General features: G+C 37.2%; 2 protein-coding genes across 2 annotated transcripts in view; one reads left to right on the forward strand and one right to left on the reverse strand.

The window, feature by feature from the left end:
- ATP6V1A (ATPase H+ transporting V1 subunit A) overlaps positions 1–1,233 on the reverse strand; it is a gene marked incomplete at its 5' end in the record, with an annotated part of 36,600 nt that extends 35,367 nt beyond the window's left edge. Inside the window, 1 exon segment of the mRNA NM_001004042.1 lies at positions 1,137–1,233. Coding sequence (NP_001004042.1) covers positions 1,137–1,221 — 85 coding nt within the window.
- NAA50 (N-alpha-acetyltransferase 50, NatE catalytic subunit) overlaps positions 1–26,664 on the forward strand; it is a 574,571-nt gene that overhangs the window by 521,117 nt on the left and 26,790 nt on the right. The window lies entirely within an intron of this gene.

Here is a 26,664-nt window from a genome sequence, read left to right on the forward strand (position 1 = left end):
TCTCAGAAGACTAAGAATAGGATTACAATTTGATCCAGCAATCCCACTCCTGGGCATCTATCCAGAGAAAACCACAACTTGCAAAGACACATGTACTCCGATGTTCATTGCAGCACTATTTACAATAGCCAAAACATGGAAACAACCTACATGTCCATCGATGGAGGAGTGGATCAAGAAGATGTGGTACATATACACAATGGAATATTACTCAGCCATTAAAAAGAATGAAATACCGGCATTTTTAGCAACATGGATGGACCTAGAAATTATCATGCTAAGTGAAGTCAGCCATACAATGAGACACCAACATCAAATGCCTTCACTGACAAGTGGAATCTGAAAAAAGGACACAATGAACTTCTTTGCAGAACAGATGCTGACTCACAGACATTGAAACACTTATGGTCTCTGGAGGAGACAGTTTGGGGGTTGGGGATATGTGCTTGGGCTGTGGGATGGAAATCCTGTGAAATTAGATTGTTATGATCATTATACAACTAGAGATGTGATAAATTTATTTGAGTATTAAAAAAAGAAAATTAATAAAAAAATAAAATGCAGTACTCCACATATAGGCAAAGCAAACATAAACTGCTTTCCATTCTCATTATCATATCCTAAGACTATTTTCCCACAAGTAGCTAGTTACGTGATATCTGAAAGAACCATTCGGAAGGATTTATACATGCAAAGAGCCAAGGTTGATATTTCTGAGAAATGCTCTGAAAGCAATTATTAAAATTCAAACCACATTAACAGATATTTAGGTATCACATACTAAAACCTGTAAATTTTTAACAGATATTTAGGTATCACATACTAAAACCTGTAAATTTTACAGCTTTTTAAACTGATTTAACAAAAAAAAAATTAAGACATAACACCAATATACATTTACATAATAAATATTACAAATCAGTAGCAAAGCAATAACCAAATTTAGATAATAAATGTTACAGGAGCCCTTATGATTTCCATATTATCTCAGTCTTACAGCAGCTATGAAATCTTTTAAGGATAGGCAGAACTTATGTAGGGGAATAGAAACTTCTGCATTTCTGCCTAAAACACCTTGAACAGACATTAACTGACGTTAGGAATTTTTACTATTGAGATTATTATGTATTACTTACCAGGTCCTGACACCCCATGCACATAACCAAATGTGCTTTCTTTATCTTCATCAAGTATTTTGGGTAGCTTGGAGAAATCCATCATGTTAATTTACCTATAGAAAAAAAAATTAAGTTATAAGTACAAGTCTTAAAGCAAAAGAACCAATATAGGTGCTGCACTTTGGTGTATTCTTGAGTTACCACTACTTCTGTCAAGTAAAATATAACAAAATTCTTAAGATTTGGGTAAAGTACTTCATTCCTGGATGGCCCACAGTTATTAAAATTCAGAATTTCATATATATATATTTGTCATATATATATATATATATTTGTCTTTTTAGGGCTGCACCTGTGGCATATGGAGGTTCCCAGGCTAGGGGTCTAATCGGAGCTGTAACCACCAGTTTACGCCACAGCCACAGCAATGCAAGATCCAAGCCGTGTCTGCGACCTATACCACAGCTCATGGCAATGCCGGATCCTTAACCCACTGATCGAGGCCAGGGACCAAACCTGCAACCTCATAGTTCCTAGTCGGATTCATTTCCACTGTGCCACGAAGACAGGAACCCCAGAATTATATATCTTAACACAAGGTACTCCATAGAAAATTCCAAGGAGTATAACAAACTATGTAAAGTCTTTCCAGTAGCTGATCTAGCTACTCTAGCTGATTATCTCTCTGACCTCATCTAACTACTCTTCCTTTTAGTCACGCTGCATAAACACTGAACTCTGCCATTTCTCTAAACTTTGTACATGTTGTTCCTTCTATCAGAATACTCTTCTCCCAGATGTCAGCTCCTATACCTCCTTCAGGTCTTTAGTCAACCTCCCCCACCCCCACCCCCAAGGTTTCTCTGCCTATCTGCCCATCTACTTAAAATCACAACATACTTCCCTCCTTCCCTGCTTTTATTATTTTTTTAACCATCTAACAAATTACCTTACATTAAATTTTTAAATGTATACAAAATATTCCTGGGATCATTTTCCCCTTTTCTTTTTTCCTTCCTTTTTTAAAAAAGCACAACACAGAACAGTTTAAGGAATTTGGTTCAACTTCTCTATAAAGTACTATAAAGTATAGAGGTGCAATCTGAAAAACCCAAAGAACAAGTCCAAGTCCAAATAGAAAACTGGTCACAAATACCACAGTAGAAAGTTTCTTTGTAACTTATGGTATAGCTTAATAACTACTGGTATTTAATAAAGGAGATAAATAAGTATATGTGCATAGAAAAGCTAAACAGTATGTCCAAATAACCATAAAGTAAGGGTCACGAATCAATACGCAATAAAACATTAAATAATATTTAAGTTCAAAGATTAGGATGTTCAAGGAAGACATCTTAAAGGTCAGGTAGAGTGAGCATAAACTAAGAAGGACGGCAAAAGCATCCCAGGTGGGGAAATGACAAGAATGGAAAATGGGAAAATTTCAGGAACAGTTAACAGACTAGCCTGACTGGAATAAAAGATTTATGCTAACGCAAGAGTGAGAAATAATAATGTAAAGGTGGAGAGACTAATTTGTGGGTCTTGAAATGACTTTATCCTACAAACAATAGGAAATAAAAGCTTGAGGAAGAACTGTTAGGAGAATGATGTTTAATTAATCTACCAAAGTAGGGGAGGGGATGCAGGCATGGTAAGCTGAAAGGCATGGGTTGAATGTCAATGTGTCGCCAGAGTTGCCATCGGACTCTTGCTCAAAACTTACCAACCCTTCCCCTGAAGAGGAACTAACATTATCTTTTAAGTCACAAGGTCTGGACATAAAGAAAGGAAACGAAAGGAAGAGAAAAACAAAAGCTGGATAGAACCAGCTGAAACCAAGATGGCAATGAATCTGACTTCCAAAAGACCCTGGATCTCTTTCTACACTGATTTTACTAATATTAGCTTACTAAATGAAACTTAATACATGACTGGAAGTCACTGACCAAAAAAGGACAGAAAAGTGGTTGGCACCCCATTTCCAGGAAAACCCTTACTCATGCCCAGAAAACAAATGCATATGTATCCTTATCTCTCATTCTCACTCCTCCCTCCATCGTCTTTCTTCCTTAAAAGCAAATCCATCTAGCCATTAAGGCAAGAACTTGATTTGTGAACTAAGTTCCCACTTCTCCATTCTCTGGCCACTGAACAAAGTTTATGCTGCTTCAGTCTCAGCTTTGGTTTCATTTTTTGGCTGCACGAGCCTGGAGGGGAAAAGAACCTTCCCCGCCAAGGCAGACAGCCTCTTAGCCAGGCTAGGGCTTGAGCAGGAGTCCATACAACTTAACTCACTAACAAAGAGAATGCCATTTATTAAATATTTATTGAGCTCCTTCCAAGGAAAAGGCAATTTGTTAAACTTAGGGATGATCTGGGGAAACAGGTAACTAGAAAGTAAGTTTTGAGGCTGACTGAGTTGGGTCCAGATAGAAAGAATACAGAAAGAGAGGAAAACCAAACCCTGAGCCTTGGAGATTTATTCAGGCAAGGTTGAGTAGTGTTTTTCAGCCTTTCTGGAGACACTGAAAGATCACTACAGAGCCATACACTCCATGGAACACAATTTGTAAGCCATTAACCAAGGTATTAAAGATTCGGAAGGGGAGTGTAGCAATGAAGTCACTAACAGTGGAATTCTGGTTTAATACATTTAGTGCAGTCAGAAGCGGAACGGTGGAACGGTGGACAGGACTGAGGGAAGAATTAGTGATTAAAGCAGGGCAGTTGAGGGAGGAAGTTAAAAAAAAAGGGGATATTGGTTTACTAGGATTTTCTGGCCTCCTAAAGATGCTGTAGAAGGGACTATGAGTAATCAGGAACAGGACTACAAAAGATTAGAACAGAAAAGGAAGGAACAAGTTTTTCTAGAAACTCCTTTTCTAGAACTCTCCTTAGGGGGAGAAAACCCAAAAGTTTAAAGATAAATGGGTTGGGCAAAGAAATGTGACCTCCTTTGCTTGTTTACTAAAAAAAGGAAGTCAAATTTTAATCTTCAGAAAACCAAAGATTTTCAAAATCAGAAGAAAACCACACAGTCTAACTTCTTCCCTAAGCACGGGTATTTCCTACAAAGCACACATGATGCATGGTCATCTGCGGATTAAGATGGAAATAGCATGAAATCTTGAGTCAGCCGACTTAGGAAATATCCTGATCTTATCAGTGACATGCTGAAGGAGATCTTGGGCAAATTAAATAAAAATAAAAGTATCTTAACATCTTCATTTGAAACACATGACTACCACCTACCCTGGGGTTATGATTAAATTATAGTTTGTCCAAAATGGTCCTTGTGAAATGCAAAATGCTTACAAAAATTTCATCCATCATACTGACTAAACAGGGCTTCAATTATGAAAAAGCCACTCTATTGTTAAAAATCTGCTCTTAGAGAGTTGTTTTGTATCCAACCTAAATCTACTTCTCCGTAAGTTCTACTTTTTGGTCCTGTTGCTTCTAACTACAGGAGCCACACAGAATAAACTCCCTCTCCAAAGAAACTCTGTAATGTCTTCAACTGTCTCTCAAAGGACAATCATTTTTATATCTTTCTCCCCTGGAGCTATCCTGTTCTTGAAGTATTTCATGAGTCAATGTTTCTTTTAAAACGGAGCAAGCAGAATTAAAAACTGCATTCTAAATGTCATTGAGTACTGAAGTTCTGTACTTCATCTGTGCTGGTTGCTTCTTTTTATTGAGAAACAGAGACCAAGTCAGACAAATTGAGTTTGGAAATTTTAAATTGTGCCCTTGAGCAAATCAAATTCCTTCAACCTTTTGAGACTCATTTCATATCAGTAAAGTCTACTGCGGCTGTTGTGAAGCACCTAACAGTGAGCATAACAGAAAAGTAACGCTGATAACTACTAACTTTATCCTGTTAGTATGAGCTAATATTGCCTAATAAAAAGTACCTAATATATTCTTATCTTGTTATTTGAACCAAATCTAGTCACTTGGCTAGGTTTTTTTCTTAGCTATTATGTATATTTCACCATAACTTTCTTTTTGTTTTGGCTGCACCAGCAGCCAATGGAATTTCCAGGGCCAGAAATCGAACCCATACTACAGCTATGACTCAAGTCACATCAGTAACAAAGCTGGATCCTTAACCTGCTGAGCCACCAGGGTACTCTATAACCTTATTTTCTAAAACTAAATAGATTTTACTTTAAGCGCTGATGATATGCCATGTGCTATATCAACAGAGTGAAAATATACAATTTCTCCCTCAAGGAGCTTCTAGAAGGTCCAGGGAAATAAAAAGACAAAGGTAAAAAGACAAACATAGTTACAATAGGGTAACTAATGGCTCTCATAGGCATAGTTCAGGCTGACTTAAAAGAGCCCAAACAGAAGCATCTAATGGAGACTTGGCAGAATAATAATGCTAAGCTCAAACTTGATTTTGGAATTTTTAAAAAATGATTTTTATTTTTTCCATTATAGCTGGTTTACAGTGTTCTGTCAATTTTCTACTGTATAGCCAGGTGATCCAGTCACACATACATATATATTCTTTTCTTCTCACATTATCGTGCTCCATCATAAGGGACAAGATATAGATCCCCGTGCTACACAGCAGGATCTCATTGCTTATCCATTCCCAAGGCAATAGTTTGCATCTATTAACTCCAGATTCCCAGTCCGTCCCACTCCCTCCCCCTCCTCCTTGGCAACCACAAACCTGTTATCCAAGTCCATGAGTTTTTTCCTGTGGAAAGATTCATTTGTGCTGTATATTAGATTCCAGATATATGTTCTCATTTTTGAAAAAAGACATACACATATCTTTCCTTTAAAATAACAGTGAGAGCCTCCAAGGAGATGAGCAATAATTAGTGGAAATCAAATGTTCATGATTCAGCTGCCTTGTGGATTTATCACTGAGCTAGATAATGTTAGCCAGGGAAACTCATGATTCTATAGTTTTAAACTTTATTTTTAGGCGTACATTGTTTAACTTATGCCCAGACAGCAAGTATTAGGAACAGTGACCTCAAACTAATGGAAAAATCAAGAGCCTAAGTGACAATTTTATAAATTTATTTAGATGTGTTTTTCACAAAATCCACAAATTTGCATTCATCTCCATTAATACTCTTTTTTAAAAAAACAATATTCATATACCAAACAAGGTGATTCTACTTTTTAAAAGTCAATGTTTACAATAGCCAAGATATGGAAGCAACCTAAGCACCCATCAATAGGTGAATGGGTAAAGAAGATGTGGTACATATACACATGATGGAGTATTACTCAGCCATGAAAATACAAAACCTTGCCATTTTCAACATGGATGGACCGGGAGGGTATTATGCCTAGTGAAATAAATTAGAAAAAGACAAATACTGTGATTTCACTTATAGGTGGAACCTAAAAATAACAAAAAAAAAAAAAAATGAAGGAATAACAAAACACAAACTGAGTCATAGAGAACAAAGAGGTGGTTACCAGTGGGAAGAGGTATGGGGGTAGGAAAGAAATGTGAGATTAGGAAGTACAGATTTCCAGTTGCAAGATGAATGAGTCACAGACATGAAATGTACAATGTGGGGAATATAGTCAGTAAGTATAAAGCTGGAAGGATGGCGGGAATTCCAAGCACTTCTGTCCACTTTGGATGTTTTAATATGTTAAGTTTTAATCTCTGCTCCGTTAACTCAGACCTTTACACTTGTCGTGCCTCTGGCTAGAATGTTTTTTCCTCACTCCCATGGAATAGCTCCCCTCTTCCCACTGTAATCCTCAATTCTCTTAATTTTCTTCATTAACACTTAAAACTACCTGAAAGAATATATTTTTTCTTTTTCTTTTCTTCCTTCCTTCCTGTCTTTCTTTCTCTCTCTCTCTTTTATGGCCATACCTGCTGCATATGGAAGTTCCCAGGCTAGGGGTCAAACCAGAGCTGTAGCTGCTGGCCTACACCACACCCACAGCAACACCACATCTGAGCCGCATCTGTGACCTAAACCACAGCTCATGGAACACCAGATCCTTAACCCACTGAGCAAGGCCAAGGATCGAACCTGTGTCCTTATGGATACTAGCTGGATTCATTACTGCTGAGCCAAGACAGTAACTCCCTATTTTTTCTTTTTAATTTACTTGTTTACTATTAGAATGTCAAGTTTCATGAGGGCGAAGAAAACAGTGCCTGGGCAAAGAAAAGAAGCACTCAGTGAATAATTACTGAATAACTCATATCCTAATATGATCTCCATTTTACAAATGGGGAAACTAAAAGAATAGAGATGTAAGTAACTTTGCCCAAGATGACAAAATCAGCAAACAGTAAAGGTGGGATTATGAACCAAGATGTTCTGATTCCAAAGCCTATGCTCTTTTTCTATTTTTATTATCATTATTTTTGGCTGCACCCATGGCATATGCAAGTTCCCAGGCCAGGGATCAAATCCAAGATGCAGCTGTGACCTATGCCAAGGGTGCAGCAACACTGCATTCTTAACCCGCTGTACTGGGCCAGGGATCAAACCTATGGCACCAGGCAGATAATGTGGGATCCTAAACCTACTGTGCCACAGCAGGAACCCTCAAAGCTTATGTTCTTTAAGCACTGCACTCTGCCTCGAAATTAACTAGGCTGATTTTTATTGTGTGTATCTAAATGGCCCTATGTGGTACAGAGGACAAGAGTCTCTGCCTCAAGGCATATATTTTACCACATTAGACACAGAGCTGCAACACCCAGATTCCATCTGCAGGAAGGACATGGGCATGTGGTCAATGGACAGCCAATAGCTGTCAGCCCTTCAGGGTGTGCCTCTGATGTACAGAACTGCTTTGCCCACATTAACACTCTTCACAGAACAAACCGCACCTGGTGACCAAGCAAAGCAGAGGTGGAAAGACACATCCCTGTCAGCCCAGTGTGGGATACTGTCACAAGCAATAAGTGCTCGCTCACTCCACATCTTCCCACCAAGGGTATGTAGGCTGAGGCTATGTGGGGCCTGCATTGCAGGTCTACTTCTTCCCTTGCCCAACTCTGCTTCTGTCCCCTTCCTTTCAAATGTGTTGATCCCTAAGAAACATCTTCTACAACAGATTCCTCCTTTACATCTGATTCCAGAGAACCCCAAATAATTAAACAATGAAGAAACTGAATAATTACTTCCCAGGTAACTGAAACTTCAACTCACACTTGAACCACTACAATTTTTGGCCTATTTTCTGTTTTATAATCTTGTAATGAGTTATTCTGTAAAATGGGAAAAACAAAACTAAAGTGGATTTAGAAAGCAGGGCCCATAGGGCAATTCTCAGGCTAAGTCAAGCAATGAGTATAGAGCTCAGGTTCCCATACAACCAAAGCCTTAGTTTCTACAAGGAACTTGCTCTTCCTCCTTCAACATAAACCTCAGATAGAGCCCAACACCAGTAGCTATGGGAAAAGAAGTCTAAAGTGCTGTTTGCTGATGTAGTTGGAAAATGTATTTTCCTAGGTCCAGAAGTTTCAGGTTCCAACAGCTTAACAGTAAATATTTTAAGAAACCTCCAAGGATCAGTCCAAGGTAACAGGCTCTCTTGAACATTAAAGTCTGCAAGTCCCAGAGCACTAATAAAAGGGTTCCTAGTGAACTTCTAAAGCTTTTTCACCAGAGCACCCCAGTTGCAGAAAACAAGTAAACACTTAATAAATACCCTCCCACCACTTCTTAGAATCTTGACAATTAGGACATTATAGTAGTAAGCAGGAAAATTTCTTTGTATGCTCCTGTACATTTTTTTTTTTTTTTTTTTTTTTTTTTGCTTGGCCACACTTGCGGCATATGGAAATTTCCAGGCTAGGGGTCCAATCAGAGCTACAACTGCCAGCCTACACCACAGCCACAGCAATGTGGGATCCAAGCCACATCTGTGACCTATGCCACAGCTCATGGCAATGCCAGATCCTTAACCTACTGAGCAAGGCCAGGGATCAAACCCACAACCTCATGGTTCCTAGTTGGAGTCACTTCTGCTATGCCACAACGGGAACTCCATATTATTTTACAAGAACAATATAAAAGTAAAAAAAAAAGAAAGAAAAATATGAAAGTGCTTCCTCCCCACAAATAAAAAAAAATGATATATTAGGTAGACATGCTATGATGACTTAATTGAATAAGGCAAAGCAGACAGAAGTTTGACAGGCGTGGTCATACAGCATACTAATTTGTATCCATTAACCACTTTTCATTGTTATTTATGAAAACAAGGAAAATAAATACCCCACTAAAATCTGCTTCACCACTGGATGCTTAGGTCTCTATGTGAAAAAGCACAGGCTTTTGAAAATTTTAAGACAACAACTTCCCAAAACATTTTAACTTGCAATAAGAAAATTATATCGCAAGTTAGATTATAATGAATGTTAATCTTACACGAAATCTCCGTGAGAGTCAAACTATCATGGTATGATTTAATGCTACATGAAGTTTTATATGCTGCTCATACTTTCATTGTTAAAAAATTTTATTGGAGTATAGTTGATTTATATGCTATTTAAGAACTACTTTCTAATATAAATGTAGCTATTACTGTTGTTCTTGATCATTTAAAAAATAAAAGTATGATACTTTAAAAAGTTACTTTCATGAAAACAATGTGGTATATATGTACCTGCACTCAGAGAAATCAACTCAATGATTATACTAAAAAAAAAAAAAAAAAAAAAAGCCTTAGTTGTTGGACTTCTATTTTGAGAAAAAGCAAATGCACTTAACAACCAAGATTCTAAAAGTCATAAATTGTAAACCCCCCTCCCACCTCATATTTGTAAAAGATTATAAAACAAAACCAGCCCTGCTGTAGAAGGGAGAAAATTCCGATAGCTTGCATAAGGCAACCAGCTGATCTAATGAGTCATCAGCCTCTTCCCCACACCCTGCAGAACACTGCAGTGGCAAATCACAACAGAGGCCCACTTTTGCTCCTTCTGTTTTACCAGGTCCTTTCCAAATTGCTACTGGTTAATGCACCATACCTAGCAATTTCATTACTCCAGAAACGTCTTTACTACCAGTCCTGAATGATATGACTTTTGGGAGCAAGGGTGAGGTGTTATGTAAAAGCTAAATACCAAAGTTCCAAGACAATATTTATTTACAAAGAAAAGCCTTCATTGATACTGTGTCACTTCAGTGATACTTCAGGATTATTTTAATGCAACACTTGAAAAAATGCATTCTCTCCAACTTATTTAAGACTAATTTTGGAAATGGCAGATTTTTTTTTTTAAGGTGAAGAATCTAGTTGATCACAAGCAAATACTTATTTTCATATATAGCTTACCTTCTTAGAAAAGTCATCGTGAATCTGTTTACTATTTTTATGGTTGTTATAATTATAACAAAAGTTACAGAATAGGTAGATTCTAGCTAATAAAATTACCTTATATTTATACACTATAGTACTAAATTTTTTTAATTTATTTTTTGGCTGCACAGCATACAGAAACTTCTGGGCCAGGGAATGAACCCATAACAACACAGTGACAACACTGGATCCTTTACCAATAGGCCACCATGGAACTCCCTAAATCATTTTGTGAAGTACTTTCTTAATTCGTTTTATTTAATCTACCTACCTAGCAACACAAATAGAAAGGCTTACATGGTAGATTACTGACTAGCATAATTCTCTATTTTTATCTTGCTAGCAAAACCCTAAATTGGTTCAAATTTTGGTAGACTCATTAAGGTAATTCCAGTTCCCTTGCTAATGTCTGATTAGAAATGAGCATGTAATGATGTTCTGACCGATAAAAGAGGTAAAGGAAAGTCTGCTGGTGAGCTTCTGGGAATGATTTTTTTTGCTCTTTTAAAAGATACAGGCGGAGTTCCCGTCGTGGCGCAGTGGTTAACGAATCCGACTAGGAACCATGAGGTTGCGGGTTTGATCCCTGCCCTGCTCAGTGGGTTAAGGATCTGGCGTTGCCGTGAGCTGTGGTGTAGGTTGCAGACGCGGCTTGGATCCTGCGTTGCTGTGGCTCTGGCGTAGGCCAGTGGCTACAGCTCCGATTCGACCCCTAGCCTGGGAACCTCCATATGCCGAGGGAGCAGCCCAAGAAATAGCAAAAAGACAAAAAAAAAAAAAAAAAAAAAAGATACAGGCCATAAGAAACACTTTTTCACTTGGGATCTAGTCATCTGCATGGGACACACAGCCATCTTGGGATCTTGAAAGAAGCAAATCAAAGCAGGCAGGCCACCTTGCTAAGGATGACAAAAAATTTAAGATTGAAAGCATTTGGGTCCCTGTTGCCTTTACTGGTCCACTGAACTTAACCAACATAATAAGAAAGAAGAGGGTTTCAAGAATAAAAATTGTTATCTGTTATACATATTTCATAGTGCTATTTTTTAAAAATGGATAGACCAAAAGATTAAAAATAAAGACAAAGATAATGTCATTACTTAAATTACTGAGATGGACTACAATGAAATGCACAGACAAAAGTAACAATCGGAACAGAGAAGTACAGAAAAATCACAGATGGCAAACTGAACCTACAGAATCAGGAAAAATTTATTCCTAACCAAAATAAATTTTTTTGAGGGCACACACAATACATCCCTTCATTTATCAAAATACAGGCATTCCTATAAAAGAAATAGTAAAGATACCGAGTTCCTGGTAGCCTAGCAGTTAAGAATCCAGCATTGTCACTGCTGTGGCAAGGGTTCTATCCCTGGCCTGGGGACTTTTGCATGCTGTGGGTGGGGCCAAAAAAAAAAAATGTGTCTATGGCAACAATAAAAGCTATGTTGACAAGCTTATCCATAAGCTATTTTGATAGCGTTTCTGGAAATAAACAATCACAGATTCCTTTCACTTCAAATTTTTATAAATAAAATTGGGCCATATTGTGTGTGATAATCCACAGTTTTAACCAGAATAACAAAATACTATATTCAGTATATAAGTTCTAAGGTATTAACAATAGCTTACATGCCTATAACCAAAGGTAAAACTGTTGTATGAACAGACTGAAGTATCTCTGCCTTCAAGGAGTTTATCTGTCATTTTCTCACTCCCTTCCCTCCACATAGCATAAAACCTTCCATAGCAGTAAATCAATGAAATATTCTGATACTAAAAATAGATAATGTCAATTACTACTTGTTAAGCACCTATTACACCCCCAGGTATTAGGTTAAAAAATATATATCTCATTTAAACCTTAACAACAGTCCTGTGATGCAGGTACTGTTTGATTAGGAAACAGGTTTTGAGACTTAAGCAGTCCATTCAAGATTAGAGATAAAGTGGAGAAGCCCAAATTTAGTCCAGTTTTAACCAAGAGACCTTATTTTAGCCAGCAGCTTTAACGTTTATCACCTTAAAAAAAAAAAATCAGGGATGCCTCTTTTCCATTAATAACTGACCCTTCATTAGAATAGCAAAGGACAATATGCAGGCAAAAGGAAGGTGAAAAAAGATAACATAAAGATCAGTCACACACTAAAGAACCAGTACAACCAAGAACAGTTTGTTCCTAGAATATCCACCTCCTAAAGAACTAAGATTTTTAAAGAATGTATAATGATGTATTTTATTAATGACTAGATTTATAACACAAACATAAATAACTGGTTATAATAGTAAAAAAAATTAACTACAAAGTAAATGGGCATGTTTTGAACTAATAAGAATATTAATGAAAACAGACCCAATACAATTTTGCAACAGGAAACAGTAGTGGACAATTTCTAGTCAACAGACTGCCATAAAATTTGGAATAATGAAGCTATTTAAAACAGTATCTAAGAAATTTCTCTTATTTTTCTTATTTCTAAGATAAAACTTATTAGAGTTAAAAACTACAGTGAAGGAGTTCCCATCGTGGTTCGGTGGCTAACGAATCCCACTGGGAACCAAGAGGTTGCAGGGTTCCATCCCTGGCCTCGCTCAGTGGGTTGAGGATCCGGTGTTGCCGTGAGCTTTGGTGTAGATAGCTGACGCGGCTCAGATCCCGCTTTGCTGTGGCTCTGGTGTAGGCCGGTGGCTACAGCTCCAATTTGACCCCTAGCCTGGGAACCTCCATATGTCGTGGGAGTGGCCCAAGAAATGGCAAAAAGACAAAAATAAAAATAAAAATAAAAATTACAGCGAAGCTAACATAACAAAGTATCCCATAAGACTTTCGTGTCAATTTTTATATTTCTTGATTTCAGGTTACAAACAGGACAAGTCACTGTTTTTATCTTAACTTACCATGAATGTAAATAGCCAAGAAGATAGCCAAAAGATACAAACAGTAAAGAAAATAAGCATTTGCTACATACTTTTCCTTAAAATTTATTTTCAGAAGCAATATGCTTATAATTTTAAAAAACACCTAAAGAAAAGTCTCACCACTTGAATATTAACTTTGTTATTATTTCCTCACAACTTTTTATATAATTGCAATACTAAAATACAACTTTACATATTGTTAATATCATCTTAAACTGTGTAATATTCTATTAAATAAATACTATAGTTTAATAATGTTCTTTACAGTTTCCCATTTTTTGTTATTTATACTTTTCACGGTTTCCCAATTTTTGCTATTTTTATTTTTTACATTTTGCTAGTATACTTTATTTCACTTTAACTAACTGACTAGATGAAGCTAAAGTAAGGCAACCAACTAGGGAGCTATATGAATACCCTTAAGCTGCTATCTCACAAGAGCAATTCTTAAATTACACTCTCCATTTAATCTAAGATTTCACCAATTATAACATATCCCTTTATTTGATGTACGAAGAAGAAAACCCAACAAATTTAAACTATAGCACTCCAGAAACTGCAGGATACTAATTTCACAGCTATGAAGATGAAGTGGAAAAAAAAAAAAAAACATGTTGCAAAAATGATACAGTATTTAATGGTATTAGAACTAAATACAGCACAATAGTGTTTATATATGAGGTCACACTTGCCAACCTTCCTTGGAATAAAGACCTAGGAAGGAGAAAAACAAGATCTCTGAACTGTTAGAATGACAGTCTTAACGTTTCTGCATACTGCAAGGGAACTTTGTATAGTCTTACTGACTCAATTTATGCACAATTAAAAATTATTATCTAACAGTTCACACTGCTGTGGATTTAAAGCAACAAATCATTAAAGAGCAGCCCTCTAAGAATAAATATAAAGCACCCAAGGAAAGATTCTATGAATTGATTAATGGCCATTATAATGACCTACAACCATCAAGGAAAGGTCAATGAGGTTTACTATTTCGTAAGAAATACGGGGGAGTTCCTGTTGTGGCTCAGTGGAAATGAACCCAACTAGTATCCAAGAGGATGTGGGTTCAATCCCTTGCCCTGCTTGGTGGGTTTAGGATCCGGCGTTGCTGTGAGCTGTGGTGCAGGTCATAGATGTGGCTTGCATCTAGCATTGCTGTGGCATAGGCCAGCAGCTATAGCTCCAATTTGACCCCTAGCCTGGGAACTTCCATATGCCGAGGGTAAGGCCCTAAAAAGAAAGAAAGAAAAAAGAAATATGGGAAGCAATTTGGCTTTATGCAACAAGGCCTTCAAAAATGTTCTACTTTTTGAACTGTAAATTGTACTTCTGAAAATATATTTGACATGTGGTTAAGGATATGTGTTTATTTGAACACAATAGTGAAAAACGAGAAATACCTTTAAAATCCAATAATGATAACAAAGTGAAGTATTAGTTTATTTCAAATCCTACAGTCTTCCTTTTCCCTCAAAAAAAAGTATTTAATAATAATGAAATTTCTTGGGTTAAACAGCTTACAAGTCCAAGTTCACGGTGACAAGGACTGTCAATAAATTCTCTTCTCAGAGGATCCCTAACCTTCACGGGTTCTGAGCATGCAATGGCTCTTTGGCATTTGAATTAGGTTTTCTCAGATACACTGCCTATGAAGTTTCTTTAATTAATTTTTTTTAAATGTCAGCAGTCTCACATGACAATTATTCCCTGCAAAAGTAGTCAACCAAGAAATTTTACAACTATTAAACAAACAAACCATTGCTCAAAATACTTGCAAACTTCTCTTAAAAACTGCCTATAAGTACCATATCACTCTTTTGAATGTTACTTAATGAGCAATTTCCTTGATTGCTTTGCCAAGAAAGCATTAACTTGAGCAGGCCAAATATAAGCAATCCACTTGAGAATGAGGAACACAGACGAGTTGGCATCAACAATGCTGCAGTAAAAATGCTACTCCAACTTGTGACATAAATTCGTGCATACACATTCAAATGGATCTGTCCTGTCATTTATTTCATCAATGAAATAGAGGGGAAAAAAGATTCACAAACTGTGCAAAGGCTTATTAACTCAATGTTTAAAAGGAAGCATGATCACCCTAAGTAGGTTCATCTCAACTTAGGAATTCATAAAATCTCTGAAACAAAAATATGACATAAAGCATATTTTGAGGACATATTTGAGGACAAAAGAGGAAAAGAACACTGCTTACTACAGGTGAAAAACATTTCATGACATGGATTTAAGGATACAACTTCAGGCAAAAGTCCACAGACATCTTCAATTCAGAGGGCAAGAAATTTGCATTTCTAATGGTTTGCCTAGTAGTCTATGATTAATAACTACCAGGGTTTGTTTAACTAAATTGGCTGTGGGGAGAGGAGGACTCAATCACAGATGGAGGTTTTCAATAGTACAGTTTGCTAAGGAATTAACTTCCAGTTCCCCCTGGTATACTCTCACAGTCTTCAATATTGCTCTTCTGCAGCACTTGCCATTGCTGTAATTAAAAATCTGTTAACAAAATTGTTCAGTGTCTGTCTCTACTGCCAGACTATAAGAGTGAGGAAAACAAGGGCCATGTCTGCTTTGTTCAATGAGTACCCCGATTAGACAGTAAAGCACCTGACACATAGCAGGCAATTACTAAACACTGCTCAGCGACAGTACTGGTAAAGGTGTGTGGGAAAGAAGCATTCTCACTTAATGAGTGAAACAGATACAATCGCTTTGAAATACAATGAACACACATCTTGGCCTAATGCCCAATGGCCAAAGTTTTAAAAATCAGTATTTACCTGCTGCCAAAGCTCAAGCCAAATATTACCATCGCAGAATGACCTTTTGGCATAAAGAATACAAATGTTGTTCTCGTAACGGCTCAGCGGAAACGAATCTGACCAGGAACCATAAGGTTGAGGGTTTGATCCCTGGCCTTGCTCAGTGGATTAAGGATCCAGTGTTGCTGTGAGCTATGGTGTAGGTCGCAGACCCAGCTGCGATACTGCGTTGCTGTGGCTGTGGCGCAGGCCAGTGGCTACAGCTCTGATTCTACCCCTAGCCTGGGAATTTCCATAAGCTATGGGTACAGCCCTAAAAAGATAAAAAAAAAAAAAAGAAAAAAAAAGTTTGTTAAAAGTTAAAAATGTTAGGGAGTTCCCATTATGATAAAGCAGAAACAAATCTGACCAGCAGAAACAAATCTGCCTAGTATTCAAAAGGATGTGGGTTCAATCCCTGGCTTTGCTCAGTGGGTCGGGGATCTGGTGTTGCCATGAGCTGTGGTGTAGGTTACAGATACAGCTCAGATCCTGAGTTGCTATGGCTACAGCTCTGATTCCACCCCTAGCCTGGGAACTTCCATATGCCGCTGGTACAGCCCTAAAAAACAAAAATCAAAACAAAAAATTAAAAATCTTATAGTTTTAGTGGTTATTTTCTTTGATGTTATGAATGCTAGAACACCAAATAATTCTACAAAAACAGATAAAATCACTTGTGTTTTTACTTGTCAACTAAGATTTATACAAGACTACATGGCCTAGGAGGCTAATCAAAGAAATTTAACCCTAGAAATATTATAGGGGGAATAGTTGAAAACAACCAAATGGGCTTGTATCTGTTTACAGTGAACTTGTGTGACTCTTCATAAGGCTGTGTGGCATCCTCTTGTCCAGTCAAGTTCAGCAAATCCTGGGAATTTCTACTGCCTCTTAATAGCTCAGGAGTATATTAGTCAGATATGCCTCTAAAGTACTCACTCATTTATGTTTCAAAACAGGGCTTAATGGCAGTATCTTGAGCAAGGATTTAGGAAAAGCTTAGCCCTATCTTGAGTGAACTTTTGAGCCATGAGGCATAGAACAGTTTGTTTTCCAAAACCAAGGCTGGGATCTGCTCTAATGTGAGGGAGAAATAGTTAACCATAAAGCTTAATAGTGTTTATCTTTGTGTATAGGCACTTCTCCTTATCCAGCAACTTTCAAAATGATTAACAATTGTAATATTTTACTCTTAATAATTTACATTCAAACTTCAACAGAATTTACTTTCTTTCTTTCTGCCTGCATCTGCGACATATAGAAATTCCCAGGCTAGGGCTCAAATCAGAGCTGCAGCTGTAGGTCTAAGCCAGAGTTGCAGCAACACCAGATCTGAGCTGCCTCTGTGACCTATGCCACAGCTGGCAGCAATGCCAGATCCTTAATCCACTGAGCGAAGCTAGGGATTGAACCCAAATCCTCAAGGATGCTGTCAAGTTCTTAACCTACTCAGCCACAATGGGAACTCCAACAGAATTTCAATGTATGAATCACATAAAGAGCATTTCAAGTTATATCTAGAATACTTACCGTTATTTGAAAGTAACAAAAAGTCATGACATTTGTCATATCTTGCTCCTATACTAACACTGTTACAATGATTAGGTATGATGGTAACCTATGCTAATTCATGACAGTAGACCACACATGATTCAGGGATGCTAGAAACGTTAGGGTCATTCAGTTATTCAGCTTCCCCAAGACTCAGCCTAAATGGCAGACAGTGGCAAAATACTGAGGGCAAACCTGGCCTTCAGTGCATCCCTAAATTAGAGAATAATAAGGCCATACCCACCCAAATCCAAAATGTACATATCCTTTGACCTGGCTCTTCCATTTTTAAAAATGTACTTTAAAATTTTATAAAATATCTATTATAGCATCATTTCATTTGTAGCAAAAGATTGGAATGTCCATTAATATAAGGATTACACAGTTAAACAACTCGTAGTAGTATGAGAGGTTGTACATATTGAGTGGTATTAAGATAAAGACCTCTGGAAAGATACTCCCTGAGTTCAAATCCAGAGTCCTATTACTTATAAACTGTATGACATTGTAGGGCATTTGACCACCCCATGCCTAAATTGCCTCATTTATTAAATGAGGATAAAAATAATACCTATCTCAAAAGTTTCCTGTGAGCCTTCTATGAGTTCATCCAACCAAAATATTTAGAAAATTGCCTGAAACAAGAGTGAGCTCTCAACAAATGTTACATAAGATGATCATGGTACATTAGTATAAGCAAATACTAGACTACTGTTAAAAAGAAAGAGGCATGTTTAACTGCATCAATGAAGAAGGACCTCCAAGCTAACACTGTTAAGAGAAAAATGTAAGGTCCAGAATAACATGAAGAGATGATACCTTTGCAAAAAATACATGGAAAAAAAGAAATAAGAATGGAGAGGGAGAAAACACACATAAGCACAGAATATATAATTTTTACTATATTCGTACATATATTATCCGTTCAACTCAAAAAGTCATTTGATAAGTGTTAAAACAATTAAACAAGGTGATAAAATTACTATATAAACCTAATGAACTGAGCAGAGAGCACAGTAACTGATTAACAATGACAAATACGGAGTTCCCGTCATGGCTCAGTGGTTAACGAATCCGACTAGGAACCATGAGGTTGCAGGTTCCATCCCTGGCCTTGCTCAGTGGGTTAAGGATCCGGCATTGCCGTGAGCTGTGGTGTAGGTTGCAGACGTGGCTTGGATCCCACGTTGCTGTGGTTCTGGCATAGGCCGGCGGCTACAGCTCTGATTAGACTTGTAGCCTGGGAACCTCCATATGCCTCGGGAGCGGCCCAAGAATGACCAAAAACAAAACAAAACAAAACAAAAAAACAATGGCAAATATTTATATAGCTCTTACTATGTATCCATTATTGTCCTAATCACTTTACTTATTCATTTAATCTCACAACATTTAATGAGATAAATATACCCTTAATATCCTTATTTTGAAGCTCAAAAAAAACCAAAAACCAAAAAAAACCCCCAAAAAACCCAGAAATACAGAAAGATAAAAGAAACTTCCCCCAAAGTCACACTGCTAAGAAATAGCAAAGCCAGGATTTGATTCAGACAGTCTGTCTCTAGTACTTACACCCTTAACCTCCTTACCTACCCATGTTGCCTCTCAAAACTAAAGTTTTTTTGTTTGTTTTAATGGCTACACCTGCAGAATATGGATGTTCCCGGGCCAGGGACTGAATCTGAGCCACAGTTGTGGCAACACCAGATTCTTAACCCTCTGTGCCACAGCAGGAACTCTGCAGTTAATTTTTATTTACACGTATCCCAACTATTTTCAAAAAGAATTTGTACATTCCTCAAGAAGTTGTAAATAGAACTACTATACAATCCAGTAATTCCACTCTGACATCTAAAAAAGATATATGTACCTCGTTATGTTCAGTACAGCATTATCCACAATAGCCAAGATATAAAACATACAGAGAAAGACAAATACTGTATGAATTCATTTATATGTGAAATCTGAAAAACAAAACAATGAACAGAACAGAACCAGAGTCAAAGATACAGAAAACAGACTGTTGCCAGAGGTGCAGAGGATAGCGATGAGGTGGATAGGTGAGGAAGATTAAGACAACGAACTTTCAGTTACAAAATTAAAATGAGTCAATGGCTGTGAAATACACAGTGTGGGAAACACAGTCAATAAGTATGTAATATCTTTGCATGGTGACACCATAACTAGACTTACCATGGTGATTACTTTAAAATTTATAGAAATATCAAATCACCAGTTGTTAGGAGAATAAATCCTAAGAGTTCACATTGCAAGGAAAAAAATTTTTTTCTATTTCTTTAATTTTGTATTATATGAGATGATGGATGTTTGCTAAATTTACTTTGGTGATACATATTTCATGATGTATGTGAATCAAATCATTATGTTGTACACTTTAAACAGTGTTATGTCAATTATATCTTAATAAAACTAGATGAAAAAATCTGCAGTTTACAATAGAGAACACATGTATGTGTGTGTATATATATAATTTTGTAATTAAGTTAGTAAAACTGGTAAGGAAAAGAACTATGTGTGTATATTTTGTGCATATGTGTGTGTATATATATATGTATCTATGTGAGAAACAAATAAAAATGCTTTAGACATGTAACAAATCCCACTCTAAAGTATCTGCCATTTTCTAAGATGGCTTTGAATGATACATTAACTTCAGATTCTTAGAAGAACTGAAATCAAGTATTATTAAATAACTGTAAGTAACTTTTAACTTTGCTGCTGCTGCTTCCTTTTTTTTTTTTTTTTTTTTTGCTTTTTAGGGCTGCTTTTTTTTGCAGCATATGGAAGTTCCCAGGCTAGGGGTCAGATCAGAGCTGTGGTTGCCAGCCTGATCTGGCATAGCCACAGCAATGCCAGATTCAAGCCATACCACTGACCTCCACCACAGCTCAGGGCAATGTTGGATCTTTAACCCAGTGAGTAAGGCCAGGGATTGAACCCACATTCTTGTGGATACTAGTCAGGTTTGTTTCTGCTGAGCCACAATAGGAACTCCCTAATTTTGCTTCTTTAAAGGCATTCTTATTGGAAACTTTCTTTAGGAGAGTTAACCCTGAATTTTTTTTTTTTTTTTAATTCAAAACCCAAATGTGGACTTTCCCCTATACTGTCATATGCTTAAGTCAGGTGACTCCACACTTGTGCAATCTGCTCTCTATCTCCAAGGCAGAAAGCATTTCTGGAAGACTTACTATCACACCAAAAATAAAATTTGTAACCGTATCTAGTAATGCCTATCACTTTCCTATATATTTTTACTTTATCTCATTTTATTGTATTTTTTGCTTTTTAGGCCTGCATCTGTGGCATATGGAAGTTCCCAGGCTAGGGGTCGAATACAAAATTAAGGAGAATTTGTGAAACTGTCAGGGTAATTAATACATTTTCCCTTCAGATACCTGAGGAGAAATTAAGCCCAAAAAAACCTTCTGACAATTGCCATTTCTGGCCATTTCAAATGGAGTTTTTCCTTTTCTTAATTCCTTCTTTGTCCTATCAGATTTATTTATTTTTATTTATTTTATTTTTGTCTTTTTAGGGCCATACCTGCAGTACATGGAGGTTCCCAGGCTAGGTAGGGGTTCAATCAGAACTGTAGCTGCCAGCCTACACCACAGCCACAGCAACATGGGATCTGAGCTGCATCTGCGACCTACATCACAGCTCAAGGAAGCGCCAGATCCTTAACCCACTGAGCAAGGCCAGGGATCAAACCCACAACCTCATGCTTCCTAGTCGGGTTTGTTAACCATTGAGCCACACCGGGAACTCCAGATTTATTTTTAAGAAAGGTAGTTTTTATCCTATTGAATATATGTTCATTGTAAAAATACAAACACATAATATAGAAAAGGGTGAGAAAATAAAAATCACCTGAAGCACCCATCCATGCATTAACGTAAGTACTAAACATTTTAGTGACTATCCTTTCTGCCATTCAGCTCGTATAGAGATATGCACAAAAGTGTATTTTAACATGCACATGTTATTGTGGTTACCCTGCCATTTTTTTTTTTTTTTTTAAAGTGGCTGTAGCCATGGCATATGGAAGTTCCTGGGCCAGGGACTTATCTGAGCCACAGCTGTGGCAATACGGGATCCTTTACCCCACTGCGCCTGGCCAGAGATTGAATGTGAACCTCCACAGTGACTCAAGCTGCTGTAGTCAAATTCTTAACCCACCAGTCACAGCAGGAACTCCTCAAACATTTTTTTAAAATCTGTTTTGTCCTTTATTTTTGCCACTGAAAATTCTTCATTTCTACGTAGTCTCACATACCTATGTTTACTTTTACAACTTTTAGATTTCCTATCTTGATTTAAAAGGTCATTGCTACATCTAGACTGTATATATTAAAAACTTTTAGGAATTAATATTTTTAATATTTTATTGTTTAAAATAGTTAAGCTTTCGCTTAACTGTTTAACTATTTTAAGCAATAAAATCTTAAAAATATTCATTGAAAAATCCATCTGAGATGGATATGCTGCATATGCTGCAAAGTATTGGCTCAATTTAATTTTCTTTTGGATAGACAAATTGCGGTCAATTATACTTACTATGTATGCCTTTTTCTCCCACTGTATTGAAATATCACTTTGCCATGAATTAAAGTCCTTTATCTGATGAAATTTACTTCTGTTTTTTAAAATTCTGCTGAACTTACATAGGCCTAAAAATATTTCTGCACCTATAAAATTACTTACCTGGATGAGTCAAAACATTTTCATTTAAGATATCCAAGTAATTAAGAAGAAATCATCATTTAAATGCCTTAATTCTCCATATTTTGCTGCCGAAAGGAATGACTAGTGATTGTAGGAACTCAAATATACAGAAGGTATAATAATAAATGTCAAATCTTTAATCTCCTAATCAAGAAAACTACTTATTTTGATGCATTTCCATCCATCTTTTTCAATGTGTACATACCAATCACGTACAGTTTTTGTATCATTTCCTTTCTTCAACTTTATAGGTGCTTTCTAATTTAATGTCTCTTCTATTTTATTTATTTATTTATTTTTCTTTTTCTGGGTGCGCTTGAGGCATATGGAAGTCCCCAGGCTAGAGGTCAAATCGGGGCTGCAGCTGCAGGCCTATGTCATGGCCATAGCAACACCAGATCTGGATCCTTAACCCACTGAGTGAGGCCAGGGATCGAAATAGCATTCTCGCAGAGACAATGTCAGGTCCTTAACCTGCTGAGCCACAACAGGAACTGCTCTATTTTATTTATTTTTTATTTTTTCATCTTTTTTGCCATTTCTTGGGCCGCTCCTGCGGCATATGGAGTTCTCCCAGGCTAGGTAGCCGCCAGCCTACACCATAGCCACAGCAACACTGAGCCACATCTGTGACCTACGCTACAGCTTACAGCAACGCCAGATCCCTAATCCACTCAGAGAGGCCAGGGACTGAACCCACATATCACAGAGACTAGCTGAATTCTTAACCCACTGAGCCACCATGGAATACCTTATGTTTAAATAGACATTTAAAATAAACTAAGAAACAGCCAAAACAAAACAAAAGTCTGGCTGTTTTTCACTGCTCAAGCACATCTGGAGCTCATCTGCATTATACCATGCATTACCCATTTTATTTCCAATAAAATTAGCTTAATTATTTTTCAGAAAAGAAATAAAACATGACATGTTGTTGATATAATTTTTAAAAGGTTTATCAACAAAGAACAACAGTTTCTACAGATAACATTAAGATTCAAATCTAGGAGTCCCCATTGTGGCTAAGTGGTTAAAGAATCCGACTAGTATTCATGAGGATGCGGTTCGATCCCTGGCCTTGCTCAATGGCTTAAGGATCTGGCATTGATGTGAGCTGGGCTGTAGGTTGCAATGCAGCTGGGATCTTGTGTGGCTGTGGCCGTGGTGTCAGCCGGCAGCTACAGCTCCTATTAGACCCCTAGCCTGGGACCCTCCACATGCCACAGGTGTTACCCTAAAAAAAAAAAAAAAAAAAAGATTCAAAACTAAAAATTTTATTGTAGTGGCTAGTCATAATACTGACACCAAAAACATAGCAATGAAAAAAATCATAGATTAAATCTGAAAATACCTATGAAATACTATCAATTTTTATTAAATTGATTGTACTAAATCCACATATTGCAGGTACAGCCTAAAAAATTCAGTGCACCTGCCAAAATAATTGGCTTTATGTTGATATTTCTCAGCTCCTATTCATAAATCTGTTTTAGAACTTTTAGCTAAAAATACATTTTTCTTGCTATTTTTTCATAATAGGCTTATTTCACATTCTACTCCTTTCTCCATACCCCAAACCTGTTGCTCAATCTCACAGGTTATCTAAAAATCTCCTTTAGAAATTCAGTATATAGGAGTTCCTGTCGTGGCTCAGTGGTTAACGAATCCAACTAGGGACCACAAGGTTGCAGGTTCAATCCCTGGCCTTGCTCAGTGGGTTAAGGATCTGGCGTTGCTGTGAGCTGTGGTGTAGGTCACAGATGTGGCTTGGATCCCGCGTGGCTGTGGCATAGGCCGGCGGCTACAACTCCAATTAGATCCCTAGCCTGGGAACCTCCATATGCCACAGGAGCGGCCCTAGAAAAGACAAAAAAAAAAAAAGAAAGAAAGAAAGAAAGAAATTCAGTATATAAAATCAAACTAGCTATCAGTAAAGTTGTTATTATTATTATTTTTGGTCTTTTTAGGGCCGTACCCTCAACAAACGGAGGTTCCCCGGCTAGGGATCGAATTGGAGCTATAGCCACTGGCCTACACCACAGCCACAGCAACACCAGATCTGAGCCATGTCTCCGACCTACACCACAGTTCATGGCAACACCAGATCCTTAACCCACTGAGCAAGGCCAGGGACTGAACCTATGTCCTCATGGACACTAGTCAGATTCGTTTCCACTAAGCCACCATGAGAATGAATACAAAGTACGTGTTAGGTCCTCTGCATTCAGGATCTAATTTAACAGTACCTATGGCAAACATGAGGAAAGTGCTCGCCCACAGAATGTGGAAGTTCTCTGGCTTGGGATCAAACCCACACCACACCAGAGACCCAGGGTGCTGCAGGACAATGCCAGATGCTTAACCCGCTGAGCCACAAAAGACCTCCTCATACAATTTAAATAAGTGTTGAGGCCAGAACCTGATTGGGAAATCTGTTTCTATAAATCTGTTCCTATAAAATAAAGTCTGCAATATGATGCTTTATATTTAAATACCATTTAGTTTTTAAAATACTTTCACATAGATTATCTAGGGTTTATCTCACCTGAAATCATAATACCTTTGACAGGAAGGTTCCTAAGTATCAAACCCTAGGTCCTCACTCTTAACTTGACTTAAAAAAATGCAGCTAAAGTGGCAGTGCTGAATGATGATCCTGACTTTTAGTGCTATATCACGTGCAGCCTGCACAGTGCCACTGTTTTCATTAAATACTACTCACTCCTCCTCTGGTTCCTTTCATATCATCCAAACATGTTGTGAACCTATATGCGGAGCAAGTAAGTTAGAGAATAGTCTCTCTATTCATTAATAAAGTCTATCTGAGGTTTATATCTATTCTGTTGACTATGATTTGGAATGGTTACTATAATCAACTTATATTTGAAAGCTAATATCTGGTGTATAATCTTAGAAGAAGCTATGATCTACAAGAATTTTAAAAGCAGTTTAATCTTGCTATTCAATTGTCAAATATTCATTCAGTAAACAATTTAGTGTGTGCCTATCACATACTTCAGCATCCTGGTGCTAAAGACACTGTCTAGAGTTGAACTCCTAAGAGCTTTATAGTTTACTAAGGAACAGCTCAGCAAACAGTAATTAAACACAACACGCTAGAAGCGAAAATAGGGGAACAGAAAATACTGTGTACTAGTCTATAGGGCTGAGTGGCTAGCTTTACCCACAAGCGAAGAAAGCATTCTTGGTAAAGGCCAACATAGATAGAGGCAGTGATATACGCCTCAGAGTGAGCACCCAAGAGAGGTCAGAACCTTTACACCAATACTTATGTGCCATTTAATGTTGGAATACAGCACAATTCCATAATTAATGTTAAGATTTCTACATATAATACTCATAAACTGATAAATCTAGCCTCAGAAATAGCTTCCAAGCTTTAAATCACTTGTGTCAATTGTATACAATGTCAAAGCTCTTTCAAATCCAACTTTAGCAGCAACTTCATCCCCAATTCCTGCTGCCAATCTTCTAGATTTCATTAGTGGTCTAAATTACTGCTTTTGTAAGTTCCCTAAAATCAGGAGAATTGTGAAGTAAAATTGCAAACTCATTCAACCTCTTTCATATCGACATTATCCCCTCTAGGACTCAATCTTTTTTAGCCTGTTTTCTCTACCCCATTTTGGTCTCACCCAGACAGGACTGGTTTGGACTTCAAGGACACTTAAAGAATTCCTCTTCTTTGGTGGAATGTCACCTGGGCAATGAAGCAACACTGCTTATATTTTTCTCTCTAGAGATCAGGGAAGCTCACTCTGGAGCAAACTAATGGATAAAATTATATATAGTAGCAGGCATGCTGATTGATTAGTGCTATTGTCCAACATAGGTGATATGTATAAAATGCTGTTAAGTGTTAATAATAAATAGTTGTCTTCTTCATTACTTGGAGAAGGCATAAAGATGTCTAAGGTTATGTTTTCAGGTAATAAGCATCAATGGGCTAATTTCTCTATTTTGAACCTAACATAAAATATTTTATTAAACTTCTGTGACTCTAGAATTTTAACTTTCCCTTTAACAAAATAAAACCAGTTTATTGTACATTTGGAAGATACAGAAAAACAAAATAAGTCAGTCATATCCAAAGACAATGATTCCATCTTCCTCACTTTTCAGCTGTCTTTTAAATGAATTCTTCAATT

Source organism: Sus scrofa, chromosome 13, assembly GCF_054392235.1.
Source record: "Sus scrofa isolate SSC_HxYL_T2T_F1_AM1 chromosome 13, Sscrofa_HxYL_maternal_Yorkshire_Landrace_v2.0, whole genome shotgun sequence".
Taxonomy (NCBI): Eukaryota; Metazoa; Chordata; class Mammalia; order Artiodactyla; family Suidae; genus Sus; species Sus scrofa.